The sequence below is a fragment of the Pararge aegeria genome, chromosome 23 (assembly GCF_905163445.1).
Source record: "Pararge aegeria chromosome 23, ilParAegt1.1, whole genome shotgun sequence".
Taxonomy (NCBI): Eukaryota; Metazoa; Arthropoda; class Insecta; order Lepidoptera; family Nymphalidae; genus Pararge; species Pararge aegeria.
The window spans coordinates 10,000,001-10,024,701 of record NC_053202.1 but is presented as its reverse complement, the minus strand read 5'-3'; the positions used below and the strand labels follow the sequence as shown (position 1 = coordinate 10,024,701).

At 36.8% G+C, this 24,701-nt stretch overlaps 1 protein-coding gene across 1 annotated transcript in view; it reads right to left on the bottom strand.

Moving 5' to 3' along the window:
- Positions 1-419: 419 nt before the first annotated feature.
- LOC120634103 overlaps positions 420-24,701 on the bottom strand; it is a 34,453-nt gene continuing 10,171 nt past the window's right edge. The window contains exons 10-30 of the mRNA XM_039904496.1: positions 22,708-22,797; positions 22,009-22,127; positions 21,413-21,564; positions 20,843-20,925; positions 18,385-18,602; positions 17,876-18,043; positions 16,384-16,548; positions 14,812-14,984; positions 14,005-14,082; positions 11,330-11,397; positions 11,071-11,255; positions 9,952-10,186; positions 8,912-9,123; positions 6,578-6,760; positions 6,015-6,149; positions 5,109-5,281; positions 4,213-4,287; positions 3,550-3,576; positions 2,696-2,722; positions 1,842-1,874; positions 420-687 (exon numbers count right to left, since the gene is read on the bottom strand). Coding sequence (XP_039760430.1) covers positions 453-687; positions 1,842-1,874; positions 2,696-2,722; positions 3,550-3,576; positions 4,213-4,287; positions 5,109-5,281; positions 6,015-6,149; positions 6,578-6,760; positions 8,912-9,123; positions 9,952-10,186; positions 11,071-11,255; positions 11,330-11,397; positions 14,005-14,082; positions 14,812-14,984; positions 16,384-16,548; positions 17,876-18,043; positions 18,385-18,602; positions 20,843-20,925; positions 21,413-21,564; positions 22,009-22,127; positions 22,708-22,797 — 2,834 coding nt within the window. The 3' untranslated portion in view covers positions 420-452. The remainder of the gene's footprint in view (positions 688-1,841; positions 1,875-2,695; positions 2,723-3,549; positions 3,577-4,212; positions 4,288-5,108; positions 5,282-6,014; positions 6,150-6,577; positions 6,761-8,911; positions 9,124-9,951; positions 10,187-11,070; positions 11,256-11,329; positions 11,398-14,004; positions 14,083-14,811; positions 14,985-16,383; positions 16,549-17,875; positions 18,044-18,384; positions 18,603-20,842; positions 20,926-21,412; positions 21,565-22,008; positions 22,128-22,707; positions 22,798-24,701) is intronic.

Below are 24,701 nucleotides of genomic sequence, written 5' to 3'. Positions count from 1 at the left end.
TAATATATTTATAATATTAATAATAAAAGGGGGTAAACTTCTCTTATTCTATGTTCCCGTTCTTTAGCAGGTGGACACGTTAATTATACCTATGCCTTGTCAGGGGATATAATTTTTGTCGGCTACCTGTGCTGGCCCTGCTGAGTGGAGACCTGTAGTCAGTGGCGTGATTTTTTTTCTTTTTATATCATCTGCATACCCTGTGCATACCCTCTATGCACGCCACTGCCTGTAGTGGGCCGGTAATGGGTTTTTGATGAGGCTTTACACCTACGACTCATGTTGATGGACACAGGGCGACATGTAGCAGGACGTGTTACTTGCATGACCAGACTTGCGAAGTGTTGATCTGTTTTTAGACGACTTTCGGTCCGTCAATTACTGCTTTAATAAAGAAATACGAACAGTAAAACAGCGGATTTATGCAGACGAACAACCATTTATTAAAACACTTATTCGTCGTTTGGCTCGTTAACGTTTTCTTCGCGACTGGACTCGTAGAAGACTTCGTCGTCTCTCAGATTAGCTTGAGTGTCCCTCCCATTTTTATCTGTAGTATGCCTTTTTGCCTTGGTCTTATGCTTGGGTTTGTCCTTGTGTTCATCTTTATGTTTCTTCTCTTTCTTCTTTGTTGCTTCTTTGCTGACGCTCTCCGAACTCTCTGAGCTCTTGCTTTTCTCTATCTTCCTATTCATGAGTATGTATGAATTACTTTGCTAGTTTTAGTATTTTAAAAGTGTTTTTGAAATGGTGATAGCCCATTGAGTAGTAGGCAGTGGCGTGCATAGAGGGTATGTAAAATTCAAAATTCAAAATTCATTCATTTTAAGTAGGCCTACTATAGGCACTTTTGAAACGTCAAGTCTGTCTGTGTGTAGTGACTCTACCAAAGGGTATGCATATGATTTAAAATGAAGAAAATCTCCCTTACGAGTCATAAATAATTAAGGGTAGGCTTTTTATAACTCTAACAATGCCTATCCTTAAGTTTTCTGTAACTCGTACTGGAGATTTTCTTCATTTTATATCATCTGCATACCCTGTGCATACCCTCTATGCACGCCACTGTGGGTAGGATATCGACATCACTATCGTGTAGCCGAGTTCGAATCCCAGCACGCAACTTTTCTAAGTTTTGTGCGTTTTAAGGAATTAAAACATCACTTTCTTCAACGTTGAAGGATAACATCGTTAGGAAACCTGCATGCCTGAGAGTTCTCCATAATGTTCGCAAAGGTTCGTTTCATCGAAGTAATATCGATTTTGCATGTCGTAGGTTAAATGCAAGGCGTAAACCTCGCTTTGCGTGGACTAGATGGAAGACAAGGTATTCGGCAAATAAATTCTTATCTCGTGCGTGGAATGCTTTCAACATCAAATATTGTGAGACGGGCATTTTTCATGTCTAAATTGGCACTTTTAGGAAATTTATTATGGCAATGGCACTTTTAGGAACTTTATTATGGCAATGGCACTTTTAGGAAATTTATTATGTTATAAGCTTATTGTATAATTTTCGCTTCGCTTATTGTATAATTGTGGTTAAATAAAATAATTTAATTATTATCGTAAATGTATAACTAGGTTCTGGAAACATAATTGGTTTAAGTGATATAAAAATACGGGATTTCTGTTATGTGTAATAGTACTGTTTTTTTTCCCTAGAAAAGCTAATAAATAAATAAGGCGTGTGAAGTCCACCAATCCGCACTGGGCCAGCGTGGTGGACTACGGCCTTAACCCCTTCTCACTGTGGGAGGAGACCCGTGCTCTGTAGTGGGCCGGTAATGGGTTGAAATAATGACGAACAGTATTTTATGCTGTATGAGCTGGGTACTTACTTTTTCCTTAAATGTTCCTGGTTTTCCTCGTCACTGCAATTAACAACACTGGTGTTATTTTTAAGTCACTATGGGCCGATCAATGTTTGTGACTTTAGCGGCCCGTTAAGTGTCTTTCGCCTAACGCTTGATTTATTGATGGTCTGTCAAATGTATGTCATAAAACGTAAATTGTGTTAACTTCCCAGTTGTTTTTGATGCCCCGTTGGCATATGCCTTGTTGCGAGTTTATTGGTGAAATAGGCCCTATAACTCCTTTTCAACAGTATGTTATGGCAGGATTAGACTCTGGAAAGCGGCGCTGGAATTTGCATTTTCTTTTGCAAACTGAATGTCTTACTATAAGCTATTATTCTTCGTACGCGTTCAAATATCCTGGGATAAAAAGTAGCCTATGTTACTCTCCGTCCCTTTAACTAAATCTATGCCAAAAATCAAGTTGACTGGTTGCTTAGGGGGTGAAGGAAGGACAGACAAACAAACACCACAGTTTCGCATTCATAATACAATACACTAATCGCCATCTAGCCCCAAAGTAAGCGTAGCTTGTGTTATGGGTATTAAGATGACTGAATAATATTTTAATTAATAATAAACATAAACACTTATAATATACAGAAAAACACCCAGACACTGAGAAAAAATCATGTTCATCACAAAAACATTTTCCAGTTGTGGGAATCGAACTCATATATATGTATATGGGAAAGTAGATATATACGTACATGGGAAAGTCACAAGAATGTATATATTTAGTCTCTGTTAAAAACTACATAGATAATATAATTTGTTGTATCAAATTTATTGAGAAGCTTAATACAATAAGAATTCAATTAGAATAAAAACGATTTTACCTATCGTCTCTGTCATTTTTTTCAGCACTGAAACATAAGGTATTTCTTTTATTAGGTCGGTACACAAAGTATAGTATTATGACTCAGTTATGTTTGTTTCGGTATGGAACCCAACAGGCAATACGGGACCCTATTACTAAGACTACGCTGTCCGTCCGTCTGTCTATATGTCCGTCACCAGGCTGTACCTATCTCATGTACCGTGATAGATAGAACATTGAAATTTTCACAAATTATGCATTTATCATGCCGCTATAACATGAAATACTAAATTAACAAATTACCAAATGAAATCTTTGAGATGTCTCTCAATAAGTTCAAAGTTTATATAAAACGTAAGCTTGCAGAAAAATCATATTATAATATTAAGGATTACTTAAACGATAAAAAAGCTTGGGTGTGAATTGCTCTAGCTTCATAGCTTAATATAAATTTACTGGAAGATGGTGATAACAAAAAAAAAATTTACCCGGCTAAGTTTGTTGTGGGCTCTTCTTAGACCTGGGCGCGTTTGGAACCCTCGTAGCTTTAGATTTAAGTTGACGAACGAAGTTATCACCATCCCCTTACAATTTTGTTAACATATATGTATGAACGCTTCATAAGTTCCTGTGATTTTTGAATTTGAATATCATCCCATTACCGGCCCACTACAGAGCACGGGCCTCCTCCCACAATGTGAAGGGGTTAATGCCGTAGTCCACGACGCTGGCCCAGTGCGGATTGGACCACTAATTAATTTATAACATTTGAATGTTACTTCTGGATCTTATCGAAACTAAATTTAGGAACAAATCTTAACTTGAATACCAGTACCTAATAGCTAAGCAAAATAAAATAATTAAAAAAGAAACCTGTCTTTTTCCTTTTCGTCGTCGTCTCTGCAAAGTTAAAATTGAATTAAAGTTTATACGGTATTTATATCAAAAACATCGTTTGTCTGTCTGTCTGTTTGTTGTAGATTCTCCAAAACGCCGAGACCGATTTCGATGGGATTTGAAGCCTGGTAAAAAAGTCTAAATTCATTGATTTTAAGAAGGGTCAAGGGTTAACTTGTAGCGGAATAAAAATTAAGCGTCCTGCGTCCAAGGCCGTGTGAACTGTGATGTGTGATGTGTCGATTCCCACAACTGGAAAGTGTATGATGTACATGAATGTTCTTCAGTGTCTGGGTGTTTATCTGTATATTATAAGTATTTATGTATATTACTCAAAAAAATATTCATCAGTCATCTGAGTACCCATAACACAAGCTACGTTTACTTTGGGGCTAGATGGCGATGTGTGTATGGTCGTAGTATATTTATATTTTATTTAGTTTTGGCCTGGTCCGTGATTTGAACCCAGGGCATTTTTATACCACTACAGGTTAGCCTTGACTGTAATCTCACCTGATGGTAATTGATGTTTCAGTCTAAGATGGTAATAAGCTGTGTAAGGGTTTTGGGGTATGGCAGTTATTTTAGTTACCTACAATAACATACAAACTAATACATAATATATATATATAGCCTTACTCGTCCACTTTATCCCATTTCACTGCAAATTCTTCGTGTGTGATGCCTGAACGGAACACTCTTCTGCAGTTTTCCCTAAAGAAAATGGTGAGTTATAATTGGACGCGTTGGAAGAGTAAAAATAAAAATATTTTAAATCAAAAATTTGCATAATTATTCGTTATTGGTATCTTTTTGGGTAATTAATGGTAGCTTTTTGAAATTCACTATCGGGCAAATGGCAACACCGAGTTCGTTTCTACTGTAATTCCATTAAAATCCGATTACAATTCAATATTAAACCCATTGCGAATTTAGTAGATACTTTTGCAATAATATATATATATTTATTATAATCATTCATAAAATTTTAGGTCAGCGCTTGACGACAATCATGCTCGTTAGAAAGCAATGATAAGGTCTAGGTTGGAGCACGCTTGCCTAGAAAAAGCCTATTCACTCCAGCCTTGAAGGTACTCAAGTTATATGAGGCAGGAAACACAGTTACCGGCAGGGCGATCCACATTCTAGCGGCACGTTTCAGAAACGTGGATAAAAAGCGTTTCGTGCGTGTTGGTGGAATATCAACCACATAAGGATGCCAAGGTTGCCACCGTTCACGGCATCTCTCTCTTCTGTGGTAAAACGGCAACGGGGGAACAAGATATAACAAGATGGTAACCAAATTACAATGTCATTGTTGGCATAATGAAAAATCATGTAAAATAGCAGACTTGGGGCTCTAGTTGCGCAACATCCGTGAACGGACCAAAATCACTGACGTGCAAAAATTGTGTCGCTTGGCGCAATGCCGCGAGAAGTTCGCCAATCTGACGGCCAACCTCCAGTACTGCAGAGTTACAAAAAGATATCATAAGACCAACGGGACAGTTTAAGTCGGGTTAAAGCACACTTACTCGACGTCTTTATTAATAGCACACGATATGAACTGCCGATTCTTGAACACGCTGGTGTAGAGAAATGGGCCGTGGCAGCTGTGGGTCTTCGGATCTATCTTGCACGCCGATATAACTCCGATCACCCGTTCCTTGCCCTGGTATTTTACTATTAGGGGACCACCGTGGTCGTTCTGACAAACAAAAATTATGCTTAAAGTCATCAACCATTATATTGTCCGCTGTCTAAAAAATGCTTCGCAAAATGAGATTTCTCAGGATGGTTATGATTAACTTTTTTGGTTATGGCTTAACTATTTTATTTTTTTTTTGATTTTTTGAGAAGATAGAATAATTACTATTGGGTAAAACTATTGTGAAATAGATTGAATTGTTGTAATTATGTCTTTGTTTCTGTTTTTATTTTTGTATTTCCTTTTTTTTTGTTCTCGTTTTAATCTGCTATGTATTAAATTAGTTCAGTCAAAATCGATACAGTCGATCTGAAGATTCGTCTGTTTAGTTTGACATCGTTCTAATATTCAGCAATTACTGGCTTTTCGAATCGTTTTACATTATTTAACCTGATAAAGTGCTGTGTCATCGAAGGTTTGTCTAACCTTGACGACATATCTGGCGCAACGGCGAGCGCTGTGAAATCAAGTATAATTTCAGAATTTTCTCTGGTCTGGTCTGGTGGGAGACTTTGGCTATGGCTAATAACCATCCTACCGACAGCGACGTGCCGCTAAGCGATGTAGTGTTGTCGCGTTGAAACCGATTAGGGGTATGACTACAATACTCCCGAACACGATAGCCTGCTAGCATCTTAGACTACATCATCACACAAGGTGAGATTGCAGTCAAGGGCTAACTTGTAGTTGAAAAAAAAGGTGCCGAAAATACGTTAAGCTGTAAAGTACCTACCTCACAAAATCCTCCTTGTTTGCTAGACCTTCGGGCGGTGTAGTCGTCAGGATGTCGGAGATGTCTGCCCAGGTCAACTTGGTAAGTGACGTCATCACGTCTGGTTTCGACGTCTGTGCAGTTGGCATATTTTTTCTAAAATTTGAAAATAGAATAGCTGTCAAGGCAACCTCAAACTGGATTAAAATTGGTACCTAGAAACTGAATTTTAAACTGAACTTTACCTTGAACTTGAAACACGGAGTAAGGTTAGTCATCACAGTCAGACAAAGCCTTATAAAATGAACTCTTTCAGAAAGTGCGGCAAAATACCATTACTGACCATACTATGACATAAATATTAAATACAAACTAAAACACCATTATATACATCTTATAATAAACAAATTGAGTTAAAAACTAATTCTAGGAAAAATTATGTCATGCCATGTTATGCCATGTACACATCCTGTGTGTCCATGGCATCGTAATGTGTGACGCAATGTACAAATAAAACTTTTTTCTTTCTTTTGAAACTGTATGGCAACCTCGCAGTAATGAAGTTAAAAATTCTTCCAACTCACGTCACAAATCTCACTGAGGCGCTTCATCACATCCTTGGTGCAGATCATATACTGCGTGATGATGTTCCGAAACCGCTGCGCCCACTTCTTAGCGCACTGCTCGTTGTCCATAACACAAACCTTCGCCTCTTGGAGATACTTGGAGTTGCCTGCCACATGTTCCTTTTGGCTACGGTACACACCCTGATAAACAGAAAATGCCGACGATGATTTGAAATAAAAACCTCATCTTGAAGGATACTATTACGTGCTGGCGTTCGAGGATTTAGAATAAGAGCACCAGATTTTTAATATATTGACTGTAATCACACCTGATGGTCAGTGGCGTGCACTTCGTACATTCACAAAAGCACTGCCTACCCAAAAATGTATATATACCTCGTATAAAAGGAGGATTTTTGGCGTTTTTGGCACTCTTTCCACTGTATGCATACCCCCTGGTAAGGAGCCCAGTGCACGCCACTACTGATGGTAAGTGATGATGCAGCCTAAGATGAAGCGCGCTTGCCTAGAAGATTCACTTTTGATTTGAAGGTATCCAGATTATTGGTATAGTAATAAGATGGCCTCCCATCTTCCGTCTGGAATACCCCCTGCTTCCAGAAGGTCTGGAATGCCCTCGCATTCCAGGCCTTTGCGGTGCGTATCAGTAAGGAAGAAGCACAAAGCTTCTTACGTGTTGATGGTATTTCAACAACGTAACGGTGCAGATTCTTTCGGTACAGTTGTTGCAGTTCGATGGTAGAAAGGAGATGGTTTAACCAAATCGAATAGCTCTTGAGCACACTCTCCGAATCTGATGAATCTCAGATTTGAATAGATCGGAGTGTACCACAATTGTTTTAATTTATGACGATCTGAGTAATCAGTTTGTTAATCCACAGTAACCTAGTCTCGACGTTGTCAAGAGAGACCATGAAGTTTCAAATAATGAGGGATATACGAGTATGTAGCTGGTGGAGCTTTTGCCCATAATCACCAAGCTTGGCAGGCGGGTTGGTGATCGCAGTACATGGTAGTAGTAGCACAGAGGACGCTGCCCGCTCTTCGATATATTCCCTTAGTCGCCTCGTACGACACCCACGGGAAGAAGAGGGGGGGGGGGGGGGGGGGGGGAGTTTGACAATTGTATTCCGATCTGTCGTCACCACACGGCAAGGCACGTGGGTATTAATATCTTCGCTCCAGGTTGATGGACTCAAAGCGACACTTTACAAGGAGTATTCTTTTCATGTCCTGCGAAATGTTGCTCACATCTCATCAGATGGGTCAATCACATGTCTTACTATAAAAGAAACAGCTAAGTCCGAGTCGGACTCGCGCATAAAATTGTAGTGGGGCCACCTTAAATATTTATTTTTCGTCCGTTTTTTTAGTATTTTTATTATTTCAACAGAAATACATCATCCGCGAAAGTTCTATTGTCTATTTAAAATGCATATAAAATTTTTTGGAACCGACAGGATTTGAACCTGCGACTCTCGGGCAATCGCGGCCTGAGCGCTTTCACCAATTAACCTACGGCTCTCCTACCGTCGCTGCCGAAAATTAGTATATGCCTTTCACATCAGTCTTACAGCGACCGAAGCGTCATCTAGTAGGAAACGTTGCAGTTTCGATCTACTTTTCCAAAGGTTCATATTACAATGACACGTTTGAAACAAGAGATGACACATTGCTTTTTTTTGATATTTTTATAATTGTTTATTACTAACTATTACTACTGTCTATCACATTTCATGCGGTTCATGTGGTTGAGCCTGGTGACAGACTGACAGACAGGCATCGCAGTCTGTTTGTTTTTTTTGGATCTCATTTGGTGTTAAGTGATGATGCAGTCTAGGATGGTGGCGGGCTAACCTGTTAAGGAGTATGGTAGTCATACCCCCAATCGGTTTCTACGCGACATCGCACCGGAACACTAAATCGCTTAGCGGCACGTCTTTGTCGGTAGGACTGACTAGCCACGGCTAAAGCCTTACACCAGACCAGACCAGAGAATATTCAGAAATCATAAGTTCCCAAATCGTTCCTACCGGGAATCGATCCCAGGACCTCCTACTGACATTCACAGCGCTCACCGTTGCGCCAGGAAGGTCGTCAAAACCTAAACCATTACCTGGTGGTAAATGTTGATGCTGTCTAAATGGTAGCGGGCTAACCCGTTAGGGAGTATGGCAGTTATATAAAATCCATTCCCCTAATCGGTTTCTATACGCGACATCGTACCGTACGTGTTTGTCAAGCCACCAGACAAAAGACAAAAGTCTTTGTCGGGCCCGATTTACCCTTAAAAAAGCTTCTTTGTATCAATATTAAGTTTGATATCCTTACCTCTCGGAAGTTATTCCCGCTCCCCCATCCAGCTATCCAACCTTTCGTGCCAGCCTTCTCCAACTCCCGACTAACATTGTTATAGCGGACCAGGTCAGTGGCGAACTCGCAACCGTTCTCTATAACTCCGAATTTGAAAGGTTTGTTTACTTTCACTATGGCGATATCGTTTGATGACCATTTAACGCTATCTTGGAAGTCGAATTTGTAATCTAAAAAAATGTTTTTTATAACACTTCGACATGAATGATCATCATAACATTACCAGCCCACTACAGAGCACGGGTCTCCTGCTACAATGAGGAGGGGCTAAGGCCGTAGTCCACCACGCTGGCCTAGTGCGGATTGGTGGTCTCCATACACCTTTGGGAACATTATGTAAAAGTCTCATTCATGCAGTTTCCTCACGATGTTTTCCTTCACGGTTGAAGGAAGTGATATTTTAACTACTTACCTTAAACGCATATAACTTTGAAAAGTTATCGGTGCGGCAGGGATTCGAACTGGGCCCCCCGTAAGTGCTTCTACCTAACCCGCTTCACTTCAATTTACATTTATTTTTATCCAAGATTTGGAGTACCTAGAGACAATAATGCCAGCTTTTTACTCATTTCTGTTCCATGCCCTTGAGTGGATATTATAACGTAGAATTCATGATAAAGAGGATGGTGATGAAATGTAAATTTAAAATTTTAAACTTTCAACTTTCAATATCGTGTAGATACTTTCATTTGATACCCATATTGAGTAAATTGTGAAAAAAAACACCATTCTGTCGTGGCGGCCATCTTGGATTTGAAATTTAACATAGTTTTTAGTATTCTACCAGTCAAGCTATTTCATTTGATACTCATATTGAGTTGTGAAATAATATGCCGCCATTTTATGCCGGCGGCCATTTTGAATACCATAGACAGACAGGTTAAAGTTAAAAAAGCCCGTCGTTTTTGCGCCGGGTCGAAAACCATGGACAAATGCCTTTCTAAATGTGGGAGGAGACCCGTGCCCTGTATTGGGCCTGTAAGATTATTACCACTTACTTTTAGGAATGCATTTCCAGACTACCTTGCGACGGTTCTTGCAGCCACAGTCGTCACTCTTGTAGGCAAAGCTGTCCACGAACTTCGTGGTACCGGAGACGACGTAGAATCGGTCGGCATCCTCAACGCAAGCGGCGGACGTGAGCACGTAGTACGGATCGACGATCACACCTCCGCATAGCCAGCCACGATATTTGTGGGCCTTTGCTGATTGTTTTGTTAATTGCAGGTAAACCTGTTGCATAGATTGTAAGTAAGTAACGCCTGTTTTCACTAACGACAATGCCTAAGTAAGTAACACCTAATCTTATGCTAAGTAATAAATACCGAAGGAGATACCTTTCACCAATCGATATTCACTAAGCTACTCATAACCTAACTTTTATATGTTTAAATAAATAAATATACTACGACAACGCATCGCCATCTCGCCCTAAAGTAAGCGTAGCTTGTGTTATGGGTAGCAACCATATGACTGATGAATATTTTTATGAATAATATACATAAATACTCATAATATACAGATAAACACTCAGACACTGAAAAACATTCATGTTCATCACAGCAAACATTTTCCAGTTGTAGAAATCGAACCCACGGCCTTGGACTCAGAAAGCAGGGTCGCTGCCCACTGCGCCAATCGGCCGTTAAAATGATTCTTGCCATAAGTTGTCGTGTTTGTGTATTATAATATTTTTGATATCCCTGGCGCAACGGTGAGCGCTGTGAATTTAATTAGGAGGGTGTGGGTTCGATTCCATGCAGGGGCAATTTGGTAATTTATAATTTCTGTATTTTGATGGGATTTGGTGGGAGGCTTCGGTCGTGGCTACCACCCTACCGACAAAAACGTGCCGCTCACAGCATGCATTAAAATGTAAAAGTTATTCCTATAAATTATTTACAGTTAATTTACGTGTGTTACGAATCCTGTGGATTTAAGGTTATTATGAATACACCAGTTCGAGGTTGGAAAATTGACGCTGTCCACTCCAGTGACTACAAGAACACATTTAGTAGCATGAAGCGGGCTATAGCTCTAAATATCTCTATGCTGTGACAAAGCAGACCTATGCCCAACAGTGGGACGTAAATAGGTTGATGGTGATGATCTCTTACCATATACGGTCTCTTTCCTATACCGACTCTCTTGCTATACAGAATTCTTCTTGTGTCAACACTCGTATTGTTTTCAAACTCCCACTTTTCCTCATCAAAATCTTGTATTTCATCATCTGCTTTATCATTCACTGCAGATTTAACAGTGACACTTTTGTCATTTGTTGGAATTGCAGTGACTATACCTAAATTGCGAACAAATAAGTATTAAAATATAGTATTCAAACATTTACCTATGGCAATTATTTCTTCAATTTACCTAAAACTAAGAAAAAGAAGACCAATGAAAGCACAGTATCCGCCATTGTGATAGGTGACCCAATCACAAAAGGGAATTATTTTTTAATTTAACGACTTTAATGTAAATTGGTAATTTTACGGTCAATCTATAAAGCTACTCAGTAATTTTAATTTCTATGATTGTTTTGATCATTCGATTTTTAATCAACTTTGTGATAGATATTTTGATAAGAATTACGCAATATACATACATCATGCTCAATCCATATGTATCCTATTAATTTGGACAGCCGACTGGCGCAGTGGGCAGCGATCCTGCATTCTGAGTCCAAGGCCGTATGTTTGATTCCCACAACTGGAGAATGTTTGTGTGATGAGCGTGAATGTTAACGCGGTCTTATCGCTACAAAGCGATAAGGCCGCCTTTTGTATACTTCTTCTGTCTGTGTTTCTTTTATTTTTCTTATGTATTTTTATTTGTGTGCAAATAAAGAGTATAAATAAATAAATAAATGTTTTTCAGTCTCCGGGCGTTTATTTATTTATTTTATTTAAACAACTTTATTGCATAACAAAGCAAAAACACACACAGGAACACTTACATTAACATAAATTATATGCAAAAGGCGGCCTTATCACTAACAGTGATCTCTTCCAGGCTACCTTAACTATTGGAATAAGACAATGATAATGGTTTATCTGTATATTATAAGTATAATTGTGTATTATATTCATAAAAAATATTAATCAGCTATCACACACATTATACGCTTACTTTGGGGTTAGATGGCGATGTGTGTTGTCGTAGTATATTTATTTATTATTTATTTATTAGTAGGTAAGATCTCTTGTCCCAAAGGACTCCCCACGCTGATCCTATGCCATTATTATCTGCCATGTTTCCCAAAAGACTGTGGTGTGTTAAAATGCCTATATCATGTTTTGAATGAATACACTTTTAGTAAAGGCACACAACAGAAAAAAACTAAACTGATTTTTAGAACACGTAGCGCTAGTTAGATATAGTACAATTTGGCTCCTCCCTTCTACTTTAGTAAATAGTAGTGTTTCTCGAACAGGCGGTTAGTCACTTTATTCGATTTAGCAGTTGACAGTAGTTATTTCACCACCAATGTTCTAAGCGTTCACCATAAATTGGGAAAATGAGAAAAAGTTTGTGAGCTAGCAACATTCCGAATGTTTGGAGTAAGACATGCGCGGGGCGTTGCACTGATTTTGGACGCAATGCACTCCGTGCAATAATGGCTGAATGAGGGTTCTGTATGTTTTTAATTCTATGCCTCAAAGCATCCGAATTTATGTAAAATTTTTAGACTAACTTCACGCCCTACTTATAAAAATATATATCTATATTAAAATACTCGAATCTAGTTAGACAACATCAGGGTTAAGGTCTAAACGTGTAAACACATATTTTTTGGGCTGAAAAAAAATATAGTTTCGCCACTAGAAACGGTTTTTTTTTGCGATATCTAAGCAAGTAAGAACATTTTATTTTCTCTAATCTCCGTTAGTAACCAGAAGTTTATGTCATTGCAAACTGCTTTATAGCGGGACCTAATTAGGTAAGTTAATAAAAACTAAAATAATCTTTAAAACAGCTTTATTGAAAGGAAAAATACACACTTATATTGTACCATTAACATTAGCTGCAGCTTTAGAATCAGGTCTAACAATTGATCCACTGCCAGAAAATACCTTGTCTCCTATACAGTTTCCACTGATTCTTCTTTAGCTCTTTGTGACTATCCCTTGTTCCTTTTTAGCTGGTCTGAAACGCACAATAAAATGTAAGTATTACCCTTCAGAATGATCCATTAAAAAACGTGAATCATACGAGTTCTGAATGAATGTCTCTTGAATAATTATGGTCCGGAATAGAAATCTTATTAAGAAGTCATCAGAAACATGGTCGTTAACTATGGGCCTCATAAGATGGCTCAGAGTCATTCAGCGGGCGATGGAAAGAGCTATGCTCGGAGTATCTCTTTGCGATCGAATCAGAAATGTGGAGATTCGTAGAAGAACCAGAGTTACCGAAATAGCTCAACGAGTCGCGAAGCTGAAGTGGCAATGGGCCGGGCACATAGTTCGAAGAAAGGATGGACGTTGGGCCCCAAGGGTCTGGAATGGCAGCCCCGAACTGGTAAGCGCAGCGTTGGTCGACCCCTAAAGAGGTGGACAGACGACATTAAGCGCGTCGCAGGTAGCCGCTGGATCCAAGCGGCACAGAACCGTGGAAACCGTTTGTAAGTATGGATGGATGATTGTCTGTTATTCTTTCTCGCAAAAACAACTGAACCAATTCGACTGAATTTTGGAATGGAGATAGATTTTACCCCGGATTAACACAAAGGTTTGTTGCTACTTTTTATCCCAGGAAAATGTACGATTCCCGTAGGATTTTATGAAAAACCAAAAAACCGTGTACAAAGCCGCCGGCAACAGCTGGTTTTTATATAATTTTTCCTAATATAATTTTATTTCTCAAGTCAAGAGCGAGTAAGGATTTAGAAAAGCGCGCTGCACCCCTTGATGTATCATTACCATTTGGTGTGATTTCAGAAACAATTCATTGCATACAAATATACGTAGCCGGTAAAGAGTTTGTTAGATTGAAGTAGTTATCTATAGAATATTTACAGTTTAATAAAAACTGATGAAAGTTATTACCCGTCTGAATGATCTTTCCACGACATAACTTTTTCAACGTGCGTCACACCAGATCTGAATTGTCGCCGACATTTTGGTCTGGAAAAGAAATTAGCTTATTAACAAGGCTCTACATATCCTTAAAAATCTATGTGTCTGTCTACGGCAGATGAAGCCACACTACATTCATATACTCCTGATCCTGTTTCCTAAGGCTGTGAGCACATGGAAAATGTTTGTGCGATGAACATGAATGATTTTCAGTCTTGGGGTGTTATGCTTTATCTGTCTATCTTATATATATAAAAGAGAAAGTGTGTGGGTATGTTCCGTATAGGCTCCGAAACGGCTGGACCGATTTCAAAGAAACTTTCAGGGAATCTCCGGATTGACCTGGCGAGTAATCCTGTAAAGTTTGGTGACGATCGGAGCACTCCTATTTTTGAACTGTCAAACTGTCAAATACAGCTTTTATTTACTATGATGATATTCTATTGTTGGGTGTACATGGGTGTAGATAATGATCTTCACCCGCTTGAGAAGAGAAAAGAAGAGAATAAATACGCAGAGAAATAAATGATTTAATATATTATGAGACTTAAATTAAAAATTTAATGATGTAAGTTTATTGTTTAAATAAAATAAAGCAAAATCTAGCCCGGCGAAGCGGGCTGGGTACGCTTGTTTACTATATTTATATATATTATTCATAAAAACATCAGCTATCTTACTATCCAAACCACAAGCTACGCTTACTTTGGGGCTAAATAACGATATTTGTACTGTCGTAATATAGTTATTTGTTTTATTCAGAACTTGTCTACTCACTCAACATCCTTATTAATGGCACATGAGATGAACTGTCTATTTTTATAGACGCTGGTGTATAAAAATGGACCGTAGCATTTATTGGTGCTCTCCTTGACGAGACAAGCCGAGATTACGCCGATGACGATGGAGTTGATACCAGTGCCGTAGACAAGAGGGCCACCGTGATCATTCTAGAAGGGCGAACATTTTTAACAGTTCATAAAATAATACAACACTGAAATGACAAAAATCGATCGACATCGATGGTATGGAATGAAAAGTTATTTAAACTCTTTCTAGTCATCATCATCATCACGTCGACCCATTACTGGTCCACTACACAGCACAGGCAGTGGCGTGCACTTCATACATGCACAAAAGCACTGCCTACCCAAATTATTTTATAGGAGGTTGCCCTCCTATAAAATAATTTGGGTTGGGTATTTGCCATTTTTTTGCCACTGTCCTGCTTTATGCATACCCTGGTCGAAAACTCTGTGCACCTCCTCTTACAAAGAGAAGGGGTCAAGGTCGTAGTCCACCACGCTGGCCCAGTGCTGATTGGTGGATTTCTCCACCTTTGAAAACATTAGTACTTAGTAGAACTCTCAGGCATGCAAGTTTCCTCACGATGTTTTCCTTCACCGTTGGAGCAAATATAATTTTAATTACTTAAAACGCACATTACTTAGAAAATTTAGAGGTGCGAGCTAGGAGTCGAACTCAGTCCTCCGAAAGTGAAGTCGAGCTCCCACCCAATGCGCTGTCACCTCTTCATTTTATTTAGTAAAATCTTGTTATTTCGAAGAAGATAAACATAATTATAAGTTTACCACAATCCCATGTACGAGTACCTATGTGCGAGTTCAAACAATTTTACAGCCATTTTGATGAAACTTGCAAAAATGTAACCAAAGTGACCCAGAAGCGAAAACAACAGTGAAACAAAGAGTGTAACAACCTGCTTGCTCGAGAGTTCTACATAATGTTCTCAAAGGTATGTGGAGTCCACCAATCCGCACTGGGCCAGAGTGGTGGAATAAGGCCTTAACACCTTCTCAATGTGGGAGGCGACCCGTGCCCGTGGGTTGATGTGATCCAAAGTGGCAAAATGTGTGTGTGTGCTGGGAAATATGTTGAAGATACACAAAAGTTACCTTCGAAAAATCTAACTACGTAACTATTATAGTTAAGCCACATTAGAAGCTTTAAGAGGTGGTCAATATACCTTTGCGTTACCTTTAGTTTACGCGGGTGAAACCGCGGAAACAGCTCGTATTTTTAGGCAGGATATGCGTGTTTATCTCATATTCTATTCGTCGTACGATTGGCGCAGTGGGCAGCGACCCTGCTTTCTGAGTCCAATGCCATGGGTTCGATTCCCACAACTGAACAATGTTTGTGCGATAAACGTTAATGTTTTTCAGTGTCTGGGTGTTTATCTATATATTATAAGTATTTATGTATATTGTTCATAAAATTATTCATCATTTTTCTTAGTACCCACAACACAAGCTACGCTTACTTCGGGACTAGATGGCGATGTGTGTATTTTCGTAGTATATTTGTTTATTTATTTAAATATATTACCTCACAGAATCCTCCATTAGTTTGTGACGTATAACGCCTAGTGTCGTTGTGAGCGGAGTGTATTGTAAGATTAGTCGGAATTAGTTCACTTCTAAGAACTTTACCATCCCTCCTCGCGTCTTCCTCTTCAGAGTAGTTAATGTCTTGACAATCTACGTATTTCTCCTACACATATAATAAAAAAAATCATATTATAATATTAAGGATTACTTAATCGATAAAAATTGCTTGGGTGTGAATTGCTCTAGCTTCATAGCTTAATATAAATAAACTGTGAGATGGTGATAACAAAAAAAAATACCCGGCTAAGTTTGTTGTGGGATCTTAGACCAGGGCGCGTTTGGAACCCTCGTAGCTTTAGGTTTAAGTTGGTGAACGAAGTTATCACCATCCCCTTACAATGACGTAAACATATGTATTAACGCTTCAAAAGTGCCTGTGATAGGCCTACATGAATAAAGAAATTTTGAATTTGAATTTGAATTTATATATATATATGTATATATATATATATATATTTTTTATTTTTTTATTCTACTACAAGTCAGCAGTAAGTGGTAAGTGATGATGCAGTCTAAGATGGTAGCGGGCTAATCGATTTCTACGCGACATCGCACCGGAACTCTTTATCGCTTAGCGGAACGTCTTTATCAGTAGGGTGGTAACTAGCCACGGCCAAAGCCTCGCACCAGACCAGATCAGAGAAAATACCGAAAATATAAATTTCCAAATGGCAGGCCGGGAATCGAACTCGGCACTTCCGCCTTAAATTCACAGCGCTCACCGTTGCGACAGGGTTTAAGTAACCATTACCCAGATTTATTGCCACATCAATTTGCAGTTTATATTTTTTGTTTGCGGAAAAATCGGTTAAATTCGTGACACAAAACAAAAATGCATTCGCAATAATGCAATTGGTTTCAATTCAAAGAAACACTTTGTAAGTATGCAGAAACACACTAACACATTGCACATAAATATACGAAAGTGAGAGAGAGAGAACTTAAAAAGAAAGAGAAAGAAAGAAAGAGCTTATAGGATAAAGGTAGAAGAAAAGATATTAATCAAATAACTTCACTTTTATATAGCTTAAATTTATTGTTAATATTAATTTTAGTTTGTAATTTCGTTAGTTTCTATTTTCGTTAGTTTAAAAAAAATAAAAAAAAACAATATAAAATACTTAAAAGAGGAGTAAATTAAATACTTAAAATACTTAAGAGAGTCCGGAGGCAAGAGCCCTTTTCAAAGAATTATCGAAAAGGGTTATCGAGTCTACCGGTGATCCTAGAGCGGGCAGTTACCTTGGCCAACGTATTAGTTTGGCCATCCAAAGGGGCAATGCTGCCAGCATCTTAGGAACTGTGCCTCGCTGCGGTGGTTTCGAGGACGTTTTAGATTTTATTTAGTTTTTAAATAGTTTATTTTAGGTTATATTTCTAATTTTATTTCAAACTGTTCTAAATAAATAAATGTCAAATACTTAACATACGTTACAAATTTCAGACATCGTTTGCCCAATGTCTTTGGTACAGATCATATAGTTGTCAATGATATTGTGGTATCTGGAGCCCCAACGACGCTTGCATTTGTTTTTTGGGATGATCTCAACATGGGATTCTAGAAGGTTCTGTCCGTTCCCTTTTCTTCTACTGACCCCCTGAAGTTAATAACACAATCATGTAAACAGTTAGAGCTGCTTTATTACCTAACTACGGAAAGGTTAGCGTATTTTGTGTCATATATATCCTGCATAAAATTAAAAATTACTCAAAATAATGTTCAGCGAGAAAATAAAACAAATGACAAATTTATTAAATTTAGCAGCAAATGAACGTCATAAACAGCTTGATGGCTTAACTTTGCTGAAAAGGACTATTAACTCTAAACTTCCACTAAATTCCACGGTATGCTTTGCGGATTACCAAATCCGCAACACATACCTCCAGATACATATGTTTTAATTCAGTAGGTATAGTTAAAAATATTCTCTAGACTTACGTCATTATATCTAGATGTGGTCCCCCAACCAGCTATGGTTACTAAAGCTCCGGGGTTCTCTAAAGTCTGGCTTTGGTTGTTGTAGCTTATCGGTTTAGGCACAAAGTCACAGCCTTTTATTTTTCTATTGAACTCGAATCCGTCCTCGACTTTGACAACTGCTATATCATTGTTCATCCATCTAATGTTGTCATTTTCGTGACCATCAAATACGTAATCTGAAAATTTATTTTAATTGTTTTTTTTTCTTTTAAACAGAGTAAAACTACGCAGACATTCAATTCAAGCAATACGTCTTACAAAATGCCGTCCTGCGTCGTTCATCGTGAGGCATAAACAAGCAACAATGCCAGACTGGAACACAGCAATGTGTGTATACCAATGTTCTAGATAATTATTAGTGTGTTTTTTTTAATTATTCATCAGTACATATGAATGTAATAAAAATACACCCCACCGTTTAATTATTCATGGTTTTCGTAATCGTAAGGTTGCCTGGGGGCTGGAAGAGATCGCTACTAAGCCGCCTTTTTCATCCAATCTGTAAGTTTCTTCTTTTTTTGTTCATGTCTTTTTATTTTGAGTTTTGTGGTGTACAGATAGTGTATAAGTAAAATGTTACTTGGCAGCAGAAATTAGCATGGCGGTGGTACTTTCTCGAAAGCGAGCGAAACGAGCAAATGTATTTACACATAAAATGTTTTTAGAAATCAATTGACAGTTGATAAAGGTAGCTTAAATCTTTCAAATCTCTATAAGTCTTATTTGGTTCAGGAAAGCTTCACTAAATTAAAAATTCCATTGTTAATGGTAGTAGAACGTTTGGGAAGTTTTACACGTTCAGTAAATGTAATTTAATAATTGTATAGATTGTGGTGTGTTTCCTGACTTAATGAAACTTAGTAAAATAGTTCCATTGTTTAAATCGGGTAGTACTTGGGTAGACCCCACTAACTTTAGACCAGTATCCGTACTACCCACGTTCAGTAAAATCTTTGAAAAACTCATTTTAAATCAATTACTTTACCATTTTCATTAGTATAATTAACTTCATATTAAGCAATTTGGTTTCACACGGGTCGCTCAACAATCGACGCAGGTGTTGAGCTAATATAAAACATATTTGAAGCCTGGGAGGAGTCACGTGATGCACGTGGTGTGTTCTGTGACTTATCTAAGGCGTTTGATTGTGTTCAACACGAAACGTTAGTTAGGAAACTACACCACTATTTAATTCAGGGTGTAGCTCTAGACTTAATGAGTAACTATCTACGCGATAGAATTCAGAAAGTCGACGTGAATGGAAAACGATCTAATGGATCAGTTGTTCCTTACCTTACCTTGCCAAGGACAAACACGGGATAGTTCTGTTTGCCGATGATACATCACTGACTTTTAAAACAAATCGACGTGAACTAGCTTTTGACGACGTAAACAACTCTCTCGCTAAAGTGGTACAGTGGTTTGAAGCAAATAATTTGGTTCTTAACGGAAAAAAACCAAGTTTACCTAAATTCACTTTACCTAATTTTAAACACGTGAAAACCACTGTACTACTTAATAATGAGGAACTGAAACTGGAGGATACGACAGTTTTTCTAGGAATAACGTTAGATTCTAAACTTCAATGGGGCCCTCATGTAAATGATTTATCGAACAGGCTTAGATCTGCTGCCTATGCGGTAAAGAAGATACGCCATATGACCGACGTAGAAACTGCTAGACTGGTATATTTTAGTTACTTTCACAGCATTATGTCATATGGAATTTTACTTTGGGGTAATGCTGCTGATATTAGCACTATTTTCGTGCTGCAGAAGAGGGATGTTCGTTCGATCTACAAAGTGGGTCCGAGAGAGTCATTGAGAGATAAATTTAAAGATTTTAAAATAATGACAGTGTATAGTCAGTACATATTTGAAAATTTAATGTACGTTCATAAAACATTTCTAAATTTAAGAAAAAATGTGACTGCAATAATTTTAACATTAGAAGTAAGAATAAACTTACAGTTCAATATTTACAGGTTACATAAAATTCATAATTCGTTGAAAGGAAGTTGCATACAATTCTACAATAAACTACCAATTGACATCTTTGTATTAAACGTAAGCTTATAGAAAAGTCCTATTATAGTATAAAGGACTACGTAATCGATAAAAAAGTTTGGGTGTAAATTATTGCTCTAACCAGGTTGCTCTTCTAATAATTTAAAATGACATTGTGAGATGGTGATAACAAAAAAAAAACACCTGGCTAAGTTTGTTGTGGGCTTCTTCTTAGACCAGGACGCTTTTGGAACCCTCGTAGCTTTAGTTTTAAGTTTACGAATGTGGTTATCGCCATCATCTCACTACCGTGTAATTCTTATGTACGCATCAAAAGTGCCACCTATGGGCCTACTTGAATAAAGATATTTTTGACTTTGACTTTGACTTTGACTAGTAAGAATACATACTTTTGGGAATGCATTTCCATATTGCTTTCTTTGCACCGTTTTTAATGCAAGGATTGTTGTATCTGTCATCTTCATTCGAATATCTGTAAATAAATGTTTTTTGACAGATTTTAGTTATTTTGTTCTATATTATATTTTTGCTGCACTAACTTTACCAATATTTTGTCTAATAAAATATACACCTTTATCACTTAATTTTGTCAGTAAACGAAAGTGATTTTATCATTAAGTAGGAAGGAATTTTAAAAATTGAGTATTTCGTACAAAAATAATAGTTAAACATGTGGAAAGTGCCATTACACTGTGAAATCAAATTCATGTGATTCGACAACGTCGCTTAGTCGGATTGGTGACCGCACGACAGAGTCGCGGTTCGCATGCTGTGGCCGATGTTACATTACAGAGTAGAAATAAGTAGAGTATCTATATAAAATATTGAATATTTAAACAATCGAGTAAAAAAAAAATATTTAAAACAAAATTGGTTAGTTATAATATAAGCAGCTACATGCAGAGAGCTTTCTAGTTCTTTTATTTAACCCTGTATATATGTAGTTATATTGGTCTCACTTGTAAGTCCCAGAAACCACGTAAAAATGCTCAACGTCTTCAATACAAGCTGCTGACGTCAGTATGTACTCCTCATGTATTATCACTCCTCCACATAGCCAGGAACGATAATTTGGTTTGTTATTGTTATTACGTGGCAATTTCAGGTACACCTGCGGACGATTTTTGATTTTATTAATTTCCTATGATTTTTTAATTTTATTATTTACGTTTCTAGGTACTATTTACAGTGCATAATTTTTCAATTAATTAATTAAATTGTGTCAATCGATCAGTTAAGGTATCTCATTTATACCTTGGGTTGCACGTTGATTATCATGTTACGGTACTAAGTTAGACACGTTTGTTAGGACTTACCTTAAAGTTACTAAATTCTATATATATCTAAACTTTATAAGTTTAAATAACGATGTAAAATATATAATAACGAATATTTATAGTTATAATTTTTAATCAAATGAGTCTATCTTCCTTCTCTGCTACTTATAAATGGTAGTTAGAATATATTTATTCTTCGATAAGCACTTAAAAACAATTATAGCTTAACAATATATTTTTGCCTTGGAAGGGTTTTGTAGAAACTATCAGCACTTTACCATGTAAGGTCTACCGTCCGTTACTTCATCACCATTGATTATTCTTCTTGTGTCATTTAGTAGTTTAGTAACTTCTTGCGGAAGGTGGGTTGCTACGTCGATACCTTGAACACCTGTAACTAATGGCTTCTAATTTTTAATGAAGTTTTGATTTCTCTTAAGTGGAAAGTTACACTTTTCAGATCAACGGACCCAAATGTATTAAGAGTGCCCAACTCTGGATAATTAAGGTATGGATAATAATTATTAAGTTGAAAAATTAAAAAAAAACTCTTTGGTTTCAGGTGACCCGTGACGGTCTCCGCATTACCTTACTAGATGGCGCCACAAAGATTATGCATTGCGCTACCGAAGTCTTCACCAGTAATGACCAGTTATACAATGAAAAATGGAAATTATAAATGGTCCGTCGGTCCGCAAGCACGAATACCTGCTTGCATACAAGTTGTATACAAGTATAACTACTTTATACTACTAAACTACACTACGTCTTTTCTAATGTGTTTTATAATATAAACAATCTTATCATTACTTTTTAGAGTAGTGTGGTTTAAAAATATAGTAATAAACTAGTACAATAAAATAAATAAAAACAAACGAAATAAAAATATGTTTTCTTTAAGTTAGTGTGCTTTAATTACTTTCTTAAAGTTTAAAATAAAAAGTAAAAAGTAAGAAATATACTTTAAAAGTACTTACTATAGATATATTGAAGTGTTATAATTATACAGTACATGACCTTCATTCTGCAGAATAATATTTTACCTATTGTAACAGAAATAAACGAAATTACAATTATTTTTTAATTACATGCATGCAGGAAATGGCAATAACACAATACGTAACTATCAATTGATAAATATGGCATAATCAAAAGCTGAAATTATATTTAAAGAAAAAAAATGCAAATTAATTTTGCATTCACTGTGCGGCGTTTCACACAAACAGCTGGTCTGATTATATTATGTTTCACATCAAAAACTTTGACTTTTTTATAACCTAAACAAAACATTTCAATTATTTTTAGTTTCGCTAGATTTTCTTAAGTCATTTGTTATTATTATATAATTGTACTAGTTGTACCCTGCCACGCTTCGCTGTGGCACATTGTGATTGAATGGTTGAGAAAAATAGATAAAAACAATCCTTGATGCGTATTATATATCATGCTAAAATTTCAGCCCGATCATTGCAGAACTTTTTGAGTTTTTAAAGCGTACACAAACCAACATAACATTTTTATATATTACTAGCTGTTGCCCGCGACTTCGTCTGCGTTTGATTTTGTTTTTAAAGTATTCAGTATCGCTAAGCCTTAAATGAGTATAGTAGTATATATATATATAACATGTAACTGTCAATTAATTATAGACAAATAATTTGCAATAAAATAAAATTGTGACTATAATTAAAGATCTAAGCTATCCTATCTCTTAAGTTGGACCAGACTGCTCACTGTGTGCCAATTTAATTTAAAATCGGTTAAGTAGTTTAGGAGTCCATCGCGGACAAACATCGTGACAGGAGATTTTTATATATTAAGATATAGATATGTGTTTTAGCACTAAAGATGTCCCTCCTACTTCCAGAGACAACCAGTATTATTTGGAAATTATAGATATTTGCAATCATTGAATGCAAATCTTACATAGACTCTTCCGCTCTTAAAGTTTTAGTAGTAGTACCTATTAAAGCATTTTGCCAAGCGGCCAAGCTTGTCCAGGGAAGTCCCTACTACGAAGTTCCTCTGTTTATGTAACAAATTATGGTTTTCCACTAACCATTAGTTACCACAGCTTGGTCCATCATTTATTACTATAAAAAAACCTTTAGGATGTTATCAACAATTATAATTATATAAATAATTTTAACGCCCCCACAAACTCCTCTAGGGCTAAAATTTTTCGAAATCTGATAGTAAGTGACCTTAATTTAACAAACATGAAACTTTTATTAAATTTAAGTCTGTGGGAATGTTCATTTTTTTTCATTAGCACCTCCGTAACCGATTTTGTGATTTAAACTTCATTCAATACATTATTGTTTGCTCGTAACAAATTCTGTCCAAATTTCATGTCTAAAAGAGTTAAAATTCAAAATTTAGTTTTTTATGATTTTTCTAATCATTAACGCTCCCGCTATACACTTCGGAGATTTAGCACTTATAAAAAAGTTAGCCTATCCATTAAGTCAATATATCCTCTACATGGATGCAAAATTTCAATTCAATCGGATGTATAGTTTAATGATTTTAACGGAACAACCGTAAAAAATACTATAGATTTATATATTAGTATAGATATATATAATACTATTTATAATAGGAATTTTGCATTTTAATGCATGCTGTTATAACCTATAAAAAGCCGCACATTTACTATGTGATTCATTCCAAAGAAAAAAGATTACCAAGTATCTACTGTTGGTTGTTCATTGTAAATAAATAAATAAACAAATGAAGCATGAGAAGACATTTCAACAGTTTTTGTCATATTAATTACCCAACTTTATTTCGGTCTACCTCTTCTCCTTTTGTTTGTTTTTTTCTTGTCAGGTAGTTACTCTATTTGTCCGTAATTGAGAGTGAGATAGAACACATGTGTTTAATGCGCCTGCGTATTAGAAAGTTTTAGTATAAGTGTGTTGATTGTTGATGAATTGTTATAATACTATATAATATTAGACCCGCCCAT